The sequence below is a fragment of the Myodes glareolus genome, chromosome 4 (genome assembly GCF_982192425.1).
Source record: "Myodes glareolus chromosome 4, mMyoGla1.1, whole genome shotgun sequence".
NCBI classification, from domain to species: Eukaryota; Metazoa; Chordata; class Mammalia; order Rodentia; family Cricetidae; genus Myodes; species Myodes glareolus.
The window spans coordinates 15,018,194-15,031,817 of record NC_142029.1 but is presented as its reverse complement, the minus strand read 5'-3'; the positions used below and the strand labels follow the sequence as shown (position 1 = coordinate 15,031,817).

Sequence of the window (13,624 nt, the reverse complement as noted above, 5' to 3'; positions counted from 1 at the left end):
GGATGGAATCCAGGATCATATGCGTCAGGCAGATGCTCTTCCATGAAGCCATACTTCCATAACATTAATTTTAAAGGCTAGAAAATGTTAACCAGGATCTATTTTTTCCTGGTGGGATAATGAATAGTAATATAAATGCTATGTTTTCCACATTTAAGTGATATAGAGAATTTACTTTATCAACAGCAGAAACAAGCATATTTAAGAGGAAGAAGTAAAGGAATAAAATGGCAAGTATAATGTAAGAATGTGCATGGTAGGGGATGGAGAGATGGCTCCGAGGTTAAGAGCACTGACTGTTCTACCAAATGGACCCAGGTTCAATTCCCAGCACCCACATGGCAGCTCACAACTGTCTGCAACTCCAGTTCCATGAGACCCAACATTCTCACACAAACAAACATGCAAGTGAAGAACTATGTTCAGAAAATAAAATAAAAGAATGTGCATGGTATGGCCACTGGCTATCCAAGAGGTCTGTTTTACAGATGTCCAGAGCAGAGATGGAATTTTACATAAGACAGTCTGATTGTGTTCTCCCAAGACCCTCTTCACTTGTCAAGTACTGGTAAGAATGGGTCCCTTTAGAGCTGCAGAAAAAAGCAGAAGGGCAGTTTTGGCTTACCAGCTTCTTCCTAGGGCCAGACTCCATGTAGTACGCATATGGATAGGTGTATTGCAGGGTGTATCGACACTGTAAAAGAAAAAAAGCACCTGTACCTTTCTAACTGATCCACATCCCTTACAATTCATATTCAACCATGCAAATGGGGACTCTAGACATGAGGCCAAACCAGAAATGATCCATTACAGGAAGACACAGGGAAAAATGAAACCACAGAACCACCATGTTTAAACCGTTTACTACCACCAGATGCCTCATGATTTTAATTGGACATTAAAATATACGTATCTTAATACTAATCAAACATGCATTTTCCATTCAGTTACCCAGAGATCAGACAAAGGAGAAAAAGACTAATTTTCACTGTTGGCAGGAGGCAGTAAAACCATTCAGAAATCCCATGGACATCTAGCAAAGGGCTGGGACTTCTGGTATAGCCAGCACAGAACAATATGCACTCATAAATGTGCATGCAGAGCTACACAGGTTACCAAATTCCCCCTCTTTTCAGAGGTGGCTTCTCACCCTACTGTTGGGATTCAGTGATGGAAGAGTGAAATGGGAGATACCTTGGCCAACAGCTTAGCAGCGTTCTGCAGGTACTGCCAGTCAATCCATGTCCCCAGATTGTTCATAACCCTCTCCTGAATCTTCTCATGAATCCGTTGGTATGTTTGTGCCTCAAGCTGCAAACTTTTATTGTGGTTTTCCCACTACACAGCAGAGGAAGAAGGAAAAACATACAGGAGTCCCAGAAAGGCATAAAGATCAACACAGGAGCTTAGGACAAACACCCTCGCTGGTATGTCCCGCGGATGTCTATCTTATGGAAAAGACTGACCACAATCCATCGTTCGGCTAAGGTAATACCAGGTCCTTCCCCTGTACAGTTGTCCTGCATGACTGAAAAGCTGCATTTGCCAAGAAGCAATGCTCAGGAGGCAGATGCAGGAGCTCTACTCAGTGGCTTCCATGTTCACATGGCATCCCAATGATCTCACCTTAGCAGGTCAGGGGAAGAACCTATTCTGGAAAGGCAAGGATATGATGAGACACCTACCCTCTCAAAGTAGAACAAGTACTTCTTGAGGGCCTCCCTGGCCTGGGCTTGCTGACTCTGGTTGACGATGTCAGGGTTCTCCTTGTACCGACTGCACTCATAATACTCACTGCCGTGCGTCTTCCAATCTCCTAGACACATCCAGCAGAAGTCTGCACAGAACAGAGGGTGGGTCGTTCACCTTCATAAGACAATCACACACTCCTCTAAGGCATAGGCAGAGGAGGAGGAGGAAGATTTAATCTGAACAGAGACTCCCAAGGCTGCCTCTTTGCAGAGAGATGTGCAGTTCTCATTCTTGTTACAATTAACTGTCCCCAAAGCTTGTCAGGACAGACAATGTTCATGGGCACACATGCTGTGTGCCTTACTGCTGACTGTACAAAATCACTGGTCAGCTTGGTCAAGGCATTGTGAGAAGCAAAAATACCCACATAAGCACCACCCTCACCCCATCATCTAGAACACACACTGTCGATAGAAAACACTGTCCTAATCACTTACCTTACAGTTCCCACTTATCCTAAGATTTTATATACAAAACTGGAAACAAAAGTTTCTTCCCGTTTTAGTATATGTATTCCTATTATTATATGCACACACAAAGACAGAGGTGCAATTTAACATTTTATTTCATCCTCTCTCTCTCTCTCTCTCTCTCTCTCTCTCCCCCAACATCAGGATTAGAAGCATGTGCCACTATACCCGACTTTGTTACTTGTGCTCTGGGGACCGACCTCAGACTGTCATGTTTGTGTTGCAGCAATGACATTACTTACTGAGAGCTATCTTTCCCACCCTTTCCAAAGTGTGTATTAGTATAAAATCTCTATCTAATCAATAGTTTATATGCAGTTTCCACATTGAGGAAGGCAAGAAAAAAAGAATCTGAAGTATGCTATGTAGGGCTGGAGAGATGGCTCAATAGTTATGAGCACTGACTGCTCTTCCAGGACCCGGGCTCAATTCCCAGCACCCACACGGCAGCTCACAACTGTCTGTAACTCTAAGAGACACCCCCACACATACATACATGCAGGCAAAGCACCAATGTGCATAAAATAAAAATAAATTATAAAAAATGCTCTGCTTAAAAGGTATGCTATGCATTCAAATAACAACTGGCATCTACTAGAGAGAGGTTGCCCACAATTTTGTTAGGTGTCTGTTCTGTTTCTGCCAGTGAACCTATTAGAGAAAAATCCTGTTTCCCAGGATCTACACTTTATCCCGGGCACTGACTTTCCAAAAGAAGTTGTTAGGACATCTAGAGAAGGAAGGTCAAACACAGACAGCCACAGTTATTCAACTTCTGTTTCCCAGAAGCCCTCTTCTAACAGTGGGTTATACTGTCCCTTCCTTCATCAGTTAGGCTTGTTTTAAGGGATAACACATTGCTTAGGGTTGCTTCGGTAAGTGATAGAATTAAATAGCAAACTCTGGCCGTTTAGAGACAAGGAGATGAGGCTTCTCAAGGCACTAGAAATACATCATATAGTCTACACCTTTCTTCCTATTCTTTTTGGTTTTCAAGAAAAGGTTTCTCCATGGAGCCCTGGCTGTCCTGGAACTCACAGAGATTTGCCTGCCTCTGCATCCCAAGTGCTGGGATTAAAGGCGTGTACCACCACCGGACCTTCTTCCTTTCCTTTCCTTCTTTTAGGCACCAGGATAATTAATATGAGATCCACGAAGGCCTCAAACATCTGTGCTCAACCAATTTGTAGCTGGCTACAAAGACATCCAACACACAACTTTTTTTTTTTTTTTTAAGAAAAAGGAAAGGATTTTACTTGGCACCCTGCAAAGAGAGCAGTCAGTCCAACAAGAGCCTGACTCCCACTCTTCTTTAAACAACACACATGTGCAATGCCCTGCTTGGTCCTGATGGTGGAGACCCAATCAGAAGTCCTTCTGGAAACTGCTCTGAAAGAACTGATTTTGTAGTAGCATGGCAAAACCATGGACAACCTTTTCTAAAAGACATTTCTTAAGGTATATTAGATAATCAATTCTATTGATATCTGTCTGTTTTGGCAAAAAGAATAGAAGACACTAAAACCTTGAACTGAGTGTTTTGGTACATGCCTATAATCCAACCACTGTACTGGATGACTGAGGATCATAACCATCACACAAAACTTGACTTTTTAACTACACATCTGCAAGAGGGCAGTGGGATTATATATAAAAGAATGCTCATCCCGCAAAAAAAAAAAAAAAAAAAAGTAAATCTAAACTTGCACTTATGCAAGTTAGAATAGGTTGTTCTTTTTTTTTTTTTTTTTTTTGAAACAAGGTTTCTGTTTCTGTGTGTAGTAGTACTTGCTGTACTGGAACTAGCTCTTGTAGACCAGGCTGGCCTTGAACTCACACACATCCACCTGCTTCTGCCTCCCAAGTGCTGGGATAAAAGACGTGTGCTACCACCGCCCAGCTACCATAGTCTTTTTTTTAAAAAAATATTTATTTATTTATTATGTATACAATATTCCGTCTGTGTGTATGCCTGAAGGCCAGAAGAGGGCACCAGACCTCATTACAGATGGTTGTGAGCCACCATGTGGTTGCTTTGGAAGAACAGGCAATGCTCTTAACTGCTGAGCCATCTCTCCAGCCCCCCAGCTACCATAGTCTTAATTGATGGAGGCTCCCCTTTGTTTTGCTGTTTCATTAGAAAAGAACTCACTAATAAGTAATAGAAATCAAAGTACAAGAAACATAGACCATGCTCCTGGACTGGAGACCAGGTCTGCGACTCACCGTGCTTACACTTGGAGCATTGCTGTCAGAGAGAAGAGAAGAGAACACATTAAGGACAAATACTCTGACCAAGGGCTCCATATCACACATGCAGACACTATCTGCTTCTGCTCACCATGTGATTGCAGCCTCCGTTCTTCTCAATGCAGATGTTGCACTTGGGACACTGAGGAGACAGAAGGGGGCCATTAGGCTTACACATCATCAGCTCAGTTCTAAGAAAAATTACAGAACACTCCAGGCACCCGTGCCCAGTAGCTGATCGCAAGCACTTCTGGGGAGGTGGGAGTCTCACTTAAATGTGGCAGGTCGCTGAGGCTGGAACAGCAATTCAAGGAAATGAGGTCAGCATGTTTGGCTCTGAAATAATCCAAGTACCAGCTGAGCCCCACTAAGTCTTCCACCATCTGTCCTTTCTGAAGCACCTCTCAGATTAAGCCCAGGCTAAAGCAGCAGAAAGCCTGCCTGATGGTAGAACGGCCACCCTTACTTGGACTCTGGCTTCCAGAACAGGGTATGGAAACCACCTCAGAACACCTCTCACTTGGAAAAGGCCAGCAACCCCAGGACTAAACTGACATGGAGCCCCCTACTAGGGTGATTTAGTCTATGTAGAGGCCTGAGTGCGTCAGTGAGGCACTGCACAATGGATTCTGCCCCAAGGGGACGCTTTAATGAATATTGACAATCTCTGGGTTTGTATTACAGTCATGTTATTTATGAGCTAGGTCAATTAACCACTCTACTCCTTGTACAGTTTCAATAAAAATCAGGGTTTTCCTAATTAGCTCTCCCTAGGGTCAAACTTTTCTAAGTATTTTGGAATTTTACTGACATAAGCGCACCTGGGGCTGGAGATGGCTCAGCAGTTAACAGCACTTGTTGCACTTGCAGAGGACCTGGTTAGGTTCAACTTCTAGTACCACACAGTGGATCAAAATCACCCGTAACTCTAGTTCTAGCATATCCAACAAGCATGTATGTGGTGCACATACATGTATTCAGGCAGAAATGCACACACATAGAGTAAAAAAAAAAATTTTTATTATTATTATTTGTTTTTATTTTGAGACAGGGCCTGGTCTTAAACTTACAGAGATCCATCTGCCTCTGTCTCTGTGCACAGACTAAAAGTGTGGGCAACTACGTACAGCACTAAAAAATAACTTAATAATTATTTTTAAAATATTTATTATAATTTTAAAATGCATCTAAGGATGAAAAATTGATAAACTCTACTAAGTATGGTTGAGTGTCCAAGTTTCCAACAAGCTCCTGGGCTATGTGCTCTGCTCTCAGATGTCCAAACTTCAGGGCACTATTTAGGGAAGTTCCATTACAGGTAACATATAGTCCTTACATCTTTAGTGTGAGCACTAATGTAGTTAGCCGTTTCAGAGTCGTCTGCACACTTCGTAAGCCATTTCCGGATTGTGGCGCAGTCTGTGGGGGCGTGATACATCTGTCGACACTTGAAACTTAAAATTGAAAAAGAAACACATTCAAATATTCACCAAATCAGGGTTTTGTGTTTTAAAATTTCCTCTTGTTTGAGCTTAACAGATCCTGAATTAAAGCTTTGGGCAAAAATCACTTCTTGAGGTCTTAGGGGTGTTACTCACCCAGGATTATAATGAAGCACATTATGTTTTTTCAACTTGAGCCTGTTACATGCTCAATAGGCCCACATGAAGCTTCTCCTTCAATATCCTGAATGGAATTAACCCTTTCCAAAAGGAGTCAAATAGAGCCCAGCTTCCTCGCCACCCTCCTTTGAGGTGCTAGAGTAAACTCAAGGCCTTGCACTTTGCTATGAAGCTACATTCCGTGTCCAGAGCCCAGTTTGTGTGTGTACCCCCACCCCTGCAACAGGGTTTCATATATCCCAGGCTGGCATCCAAAATGATCGTTCTGCGTCTACTTCCTGAGAACTAGTATTACAGGCATGAGCCAAACATGCCTGGTTTATGTGGTGCAGGAGCTCAAACCCAAGGCTCTACGTGCAGCGCAAGCACTCTACCAGCTAAGCTCCATCTCTCACCATGAGCTCAGCTTTTTGGAAGGCAAGTACATAGAAGACTCTGAGGATACTTTGCTCAGGTATAAGGTAGAACTGAAACTTTTGGGAGTTTCCCTACACCTTCTAGCCAGATGTGCAGAAGGATGCAGGAATGCCAGAACTTATCAAATCTGAGTGGTCCTATTATATCTGACAACTAGAACTCGCATTCCAATCTCCTTTTATACAAGCCAACACTAAGGTTCACAGGCAGACAGCGGACACGTGTTTTGGGGAAAGAAGCTCTGACTGTGAGAAAAGAGATGTAGAGCAACTGTTCAGTTTTAACCTCTTGGTGGGACAGAGTCCCTCACTGTCCTAAAAGGCAGAAAACATACACACCCATGTACTGTGTGGTTTCTCTGCATCTAGACCACACCAATCTTTCAGGGAGGTGCGATTGGGACACACCTGGATTTAAATTACAGCTCTGCTATTTTCTAGTAGGTTTATTTACCTTGTACCTTCATTTCCTCACCTAGATGGTAACAGGCAATCTCGCAGTTGTGATATGTAGGGAAAACAGCTGGACAGTCACTTGGAAAGAATCCATTATGTTTTGGCTATGCCCATGGAATTTACTGAATGGGGAGTACCTCAGATGTAGAATTCACCCATAAATCACAGTTTTATAAAAGGCAGCAAGTACCAGCAGGGTGGTACATGAAGTCAATACCAGCTCTTGAGAGGCAGATCTTTCTAACTTTTAGGACAGCCTGGCTACAAAGTAAGATCCAGGATAGCCAAAGTTACATAACAAGGCTCTGTCTCAGAACAAAACAAGACAAACAAAAAAGTTAGCTAAAGAGGTTTGGAGTGCTTGCCTAGCATGCACATGGGCCTGAGGTCAACCCCTAGCACCACTTAAACTGAGCATGGTGATGCAGTCTGGAATCCCAGCGTTGTGGAAATAGAGGGAAGATGATCAGATATTCCTCAGGAACCTGCACTTCCTTGACTCCAAAGACTGTTCATTTATCAAAATACTCTGAGGAACACAAAATACGGGGCCACGTGAACTGGAAAACTCTCCTAGAACAGATACGCATCTCTCCCAGCCCCATCTTCCATACAGCCAGCAATAGTGCTCTTTAAAAGAAGATAGACCATGAACCCAGGACTTCTCAGCACTTGCTTCCTCTTACCAGAAGACCTCGTTGCATCGATTGCACTGCACTCGGCGAGCTCTAGGCTCCTGTACCCGAATAACCATGGGGCAGTCTGCACCGGGGCACAGCTGGAGCTGGTAATGGCTCTGTGAACACAAAGGGAAATGATGAGGATATCTTCTTTTAGCTGCCTCAACAGACTGCTCAACAGCCTCTGTTCTCCTAGCTGATAGCTTGTATCAAAACACTAAAACTTAGAAAGCTTAAAACAGGTAGCCACTAATTTCAAGTTATTTTATAAGAAGGTACCTGTAGGCTGGGTGCAGACACGTGTGTCTGTAACTTCAACTACTTAGTTACTTGGAAGACTAAGGCAGAAGGACTGCTTTGAGCCCAGGTAGCTTAGTCAAGGCCTGGTCAATACAGGGAAAACATGTCTCAGGAAGAAAAGCTTTGATGTGGCCTGGATGAGAACACATTCCAGTTACCTAGGCATCTGACAGTTCAGGGGCTCAAAGGTGCCTAGTAATCTACCGAAGGCAACAAGTATAAAAAGAATAAGGCTAAGCCATGATGGTGACTCAGGCCTTCAATGGAGGAATTGGGAGGCAGAGGCAGGTGAATTTCTTAGAGTTCGGGGCCAGCCTGGTCTAGAGTTCCAGGATAGTTGGGCTACAAAGAGAAATCCTGTCTTGAAAAACCAAACCAAACCAACCAACCAACCAAACAACCAGACAAACAAACAAACAACAATAAAAATCAAATAAACAAAACAAAACAAAAAAAGAACAAGGCCTTGTGTGTATACTGAATGTGCACAAGACAACAACCAACCCAATAAGCTTTTAAACTAAGTAATAAATGACAAAGATAAAGTTATGTTGCATAGAATCTGTAAAACTGACAGGTAGCCTATAAATAGGGAAAGGAATCTAAAATTAACCATACTGCAATCATGAACAAGTTTTCAAATTGCTAAAAAGCAAAACAAAAGAGCCCTTCTGGGTTGAAGTGTACAGAAAACCATGTGGAATATCAATTCTTGGGCTGTGCCAGACCTGTTCTCAACCCTCACATAAGATGGCTGGCTCAGCTTGTTTAATCAACTGTGAATATTTTAGGATGACTGTCCATATTATGGAAATGAAAACCAAGACTCAGCGTGGTTAAGAGCACTGACTGCTTTTCCAAAGGACCTGGCTTCCACTCCACATCCATGGCAAAACACCAAATACACGCATGCACGCGCATACACACACACACACAAATGCAAATAAGAAAAAAAAAAACAAAATTCAGATAAATTAATGAGCAATTGGTCTCGTAACAAGGAAGTAATAGATCTGGCATTTACATAGCGGTTTTTCTGACTCCTAAGCCAAGACCCATGTGACTCACCACCCACCATCTAATGGCAGCTGTGATTATACTGTGTACAGTAGGCTCAGGAAGACAGAGGGCAGAACAGGGCTGCTCATACCTCCACATAGTCCCTAAAGAGGTAGCGCCTGTATTTATCTCTCAATTCTTCATTGGGAAGCAAGGGAAATACAAAGTCCTCTGGTGTTCGGAGTGGACAATCCTGAGCCATGCACGAGATTCCTGTTGACCAAAGATAATGTGATGGATAACCATACTGCAGAAGACACAACACTTACCCACGAAGTTCAACCAACAAATTCTAATTTCATATAGGAATGCTGTCCAAAATATTTATCAAGAACATATTCAAACATGTTTTCATAATAATGTAACAAAGATTGTGCCCAATTATCCATAGATCAGCCCAAGCACCACTAAATAATGTGACAGGGCTGGATGTAGTGGCTCACACCTTTAATCCCAATACCAGCATTGGAAAGACAAAGGCAGAGGCAGAGGGATCATATGGTTGCTGAGGGTTGAACTCAGGGCCTCTGGAAGAGCAGTCAGTACTCTTAACCCGAGCCATTTCTCCAGCCCTATACCGACATTTTTATGTTTTCTTTTTTAAGGGGCTAGGTAGGGAGGGGACTCTTTCATGTAGTCCAAGCTAGCCTCAAACTTGTATCTAGCTGAGGTTGGCCTTGAACTCCTGATGTTTCTGCTTCTTCCTCCCAATTGTTGGGATCACAGACCTGTACCATCATACATACCCAGGTTAACATACTGAGATTCAGCAGGTAACAATGAACATGGTTTTAATTAGTCTGAATATTATCACGTCACAGAACAACAAATGCTTCTGTAGCTGGTAATAAATTCTGATATAGGTTATACCGCCCAAACAGTAGAGGGAATCAAGCCATGAAAGGAAGCTCAAAGGACAGTTCTTTCAAAGGTGAGAAGATCACACTTGTACTCACACTAATATCTGTCAGACCTTTAATTCCTTCACATTACTGGAGACCACAGAAACCGCTACTATTGACTGCTGCACTGAACTACCTGTTCTAACTATAAAACCCTTTTAATCACAGAGGAAAGGTTGCTTAAGGAAAAACATACAGTGAAGGACAAATACTTTAAGGCTGGAGAGAAGGTTTAGCAGTTAAAAGCACTTGTTGCTCTTGCAGAGGAACTGGGTTCTACTCCCAAAACCCACATGATGATCACTACAAACTGTAAAACAGTTCCAGGGTATTCCATGACCTCTACAAGCACCAACCACACATATGCTACACAGAGCTACATGCAGACAAAACATATAAAATAAAATTGAATAAATAAAATGAAGAGACCTAGTTAAGTTCAGTGTAGACTCACCCACACCAACACCATCCTTGACAAGCACAGAGCAATGCTGCTCCCAGCAGCTTCGGCAAAACTGATGTTGGCAGGCCAGAGAGAGTAGGTTTTCCTTCCGCACAAACTGCATACACACTGCACAGTGGTGAGGGGGATGGGCTGTGGGGACCTAGAGAGAGGGGGGGGAGGGGGGGTTAGCCACATAAGCCAAGGCCTCTCACCAAATTCAGTCATAAAATTCTGAAAGGTTGACTTGTAAAGGGTCTCACAGCCCACACTGCAGTATGTTGAAGGGCAGAAGATTTTCTATATAAATATAACCAAATCAAAAAACAGACTAGCTTCTGGGGTTCTTGGATACTTGGCAGAGGACCTGGGTTAGGTTCCCAACAACCACTCGGCAGCTCACAGCCATCTGTAGCTCCAGTTTCAGAGGATTTGATGCCTTCTCTTGGCCTCCATTCCTACCAGGCATGCATGAAGTGCATGTGCATACATGCAGGCAAAACACTCATATATGTAGAATAAAATAAATAAATTTGTTTAAAAAAAAAATCAGGCAGTGGTGACAAACGCCTTTATTCCTAGCACTAGGAAGCAAAGACAGGTAGATCTCATGACAGCCTGGTCTACACAGTAAGATCCCCGCAAAATAAATAAAAATTATTTCTAAAAAACACAAAAAAATTATTAAAACAAAACAAACAAACAAAAAACCAAACACAAAACAAAGCTGATGTTAACACTGTCAGACACAGAGACACTCACATGTTTGGATGGATTGGGCTGAACCCGAGCCTCAACAAGCAGCTGGGCAGAATTAGCCCTGTACCTGAAAACAAAGGCAGAGAGAGAGAATCAAAAACTGAAGACATTTTTAACTCAGTAACAGAACAAACATGTGTTGTGGTTGCACTAAAGTGCCTTTTACCTTGTGAGCACAACATCCATGTCTGTAATCCTAACACTCAGCAAGTTTGAAGCCAACATAACTTACATAGTGAGTTTGAGCTTATCACTAATAACTCCCTTATTGAACCAAGTTTTTTTTTTTGATCTCAATACAAATGTTTTCTTTTGGTGGGGGGGGTAATGGGGTGGGCAGGGGCAGGAGGGTTTAGAGACAGGGTTTCACTATGTAGCTTTGGCTGTTCTAGAACCCAGTATGTAGACAAGGCTAGTCTTGAACTCACAGAGATCTATCTGTCTGTCTCTGTCTGCCTTCGACATGCTGAGACTGAAGGGTGTGGCACTAGGCTCAGCTGGTTTTGTCTGTTTGTTTTTGGAGACATGGCTTCTATGTGTAGTTCTGGCTGTCCTGAACTCATTCTATAGATCGGGCCCGCCTCAAACTCAAGAGATCTGCCTGCTTGTCTCCGCCTCCTGAGTGCTCAGATTAAAGGCATGAAATGACCACTGCCTGTCCCTTACCTAGTTTTTAATATTTACTGTATGTGTACTAATGTTTGGCCTGCATGTATGTATGGACATCATATGTATGCCTAGTGCCATGCAGGCCAGGAGAAGGCACTGGATTCCCTAATCATAGAATCAGTTGTAAGCTGCCATGGTGCTAGGAATTGAATCTGGGTCCTCTGAAAGTGCTCTTAACCACTGAACCACCTCTCTGGGCCTCAGAAAGTTTTGTTTTATTTTTCTGACATAGAAAAGATAATGTCTTCTGATGAGAGAGGAGAGTATAAAATGCAACCATATTAAATACAAAGCTGAAGAATGCACACAGCATAATTTTATGTTTATAGAATTGCATAATCATATAAATAAAAGATATATAATTTAAAAATAAAATACGAGTTTAAAAATATGGAGTGAATGGGCTGGAGAGATGGCTTGATAGTTATGAGCACTGACTGCTCTTCTAAGGGACCTGGGTTCAATTCCCAGCATCCACATGACAGTTCAGAAGTATATGTAAATCCAGTCCCTGGGCGATCTGACACCTTCACACCATTGCACATAAAATAAAGTTAAAAAAAAATGTGGGGTTAAGATGGAGCTCATCTTAGTATAGTATTTGCTTAGCATACACAAGCTACAGGGTTTGATGCCCTGCACTACTATAACCTTGGTGGCACTTGTACGTAATTCCAACTGTCAAGGACTCCACTGAGTTATAGTGAGCAGTGCACAGAGGTGCTACCAATCTTCCTTTACTTCACACAGTGCCATCCCATCTCCAAATAATTACTCACTCCAGTTGAGCCTAATGGCACTGATACGTATCTCAGGTAATTCAGACATAGGGGCAGGCAGATCGAATCAAAGGCTAGCCTGGGCTACAGAGAAACTTAGGGAACCTAGACAACTTAGCAAAATTCCACTTTGCTAAAACAGAGCTGGAGATACAGCTCAGTGAAAAAGCACTTTCCTAGCTCTTCAAGAGTTAAAGGCAGCTCAAGAGCTGTCTTGTGGTAAAGAGCATTGGCAGCAACTCCAGAGGTCGTGATTTCAATTCCCAGCAATCACACGGTGGCTCACAAACATCTATAATGGGATCTGATGCCCTCTATTGGCATGCAGGTGCATGCAGATAGAGTGCCATATACATTAAATAAAAATTAAAGGCATGTCCCATTGGGGGAGGAAAAATTGGTTACAGACACAGATGATTAGAACTAAATCTACTGCCAAACAACAGAGATTTTTAAAAAATGTATGAAATACCTGTAAAGTAACAAAATACTATACTAGCATCAAAGCAGAAATAGGGGAGAGAGAGAGAGAGAGAGAAAGAAATTGAGACAGAGAATATACTCCAAAATGTCAACAATCACAATGGGTGAGAGGCATTGAAGGATGCTAAGGACAATTTCATCTCCTTTTCATGAGATAAAACTGAACATCTTAACATCTTGCTGAACATCTCATCGGTTCAGGATCTATGCTAGCTACTTTTTGTCAACTTGACACAAGTTAGAGTCACTGCAGAGGAGGGACCTCTGGACACTGAAGCACTTTCTTCTTTCCACTGAACATCTTATCTGTTCAGGGTACATGCTGACTAGTTTTTGTCAATTTAGAAGGGAGCCTCAACTGAGAAAATGCATCCATAAGATTAGGCTATAGGCCTGACATGATAATACATGTCCCAGTGCTCAGAGGCAGTGACAAGTGGATTCTTTGGGTTCATGGCCAGTCTGGCCTACATAGTGGGCTTCAGGGCAGATAGAGCCAAATCAAAAAAAAGACTGGGCTGTAGGTGAGCCTGTAGGACATTTTCTTAACTAGTGACAGTGAGGGCCCAGCCCACTGTGTGTGTT

The 13,624-nt window shown here is 42.6% G+C and overlaps 1 protein-coding gene across 4 annotated transcripts in view; it reads right to left on the bottom strand.

Moving 5' to 3' along the window:
* Positions 1–13,624, bottom strand: part of Arih2 (ariadne RBR E3 ubiquitin protein ligase 2) — a 52,797-nt gene that overhangs the window by 2,294 nt on the left and 36,879 nt on the right. For all 4 annotated transcript variants that reach the window (XM_085688856.2, XM_085688858.2, XM_085688857.2 and 1 more), the window contains 10 exons: positions 11,112–11,175; positions 10,362–10,512; positions 9,097–9,218; positions 7,653–7,762; positions 5,809–5,926; positions 4,564–4,614; positions 4,449–4,470; positions 1,686–1,837; positions 1,195–1,338; positions 626–694 (listed from right to left, as the gene is read on the bottom strand). In XM_085688856.2, the coding sequence (XP_085544982.1) occupies positions 626–694; positions 1,195–1,338; positions 1,686–1,837; positions 4,449–4,470; positions 4,564–4,614; positions 5,809–5,926; positions 7,653–7,762; positions 9,097–9,218; positions 10,362–10,512; positions 11,112–11,175 (1,003 nt within the window). The remainder of the gene's footprint in view (positions 1–625; positions 695–1,194; positions 1,339–1,685; positions 1,838–4,448; positions 4,471–4,563; positions 4,615–5,808; positions 5,927–7,652; positions 7,763–9,096; positions 9,219–10,361; positions 10,513–11,111; positions 11,176–13,624) is intronic.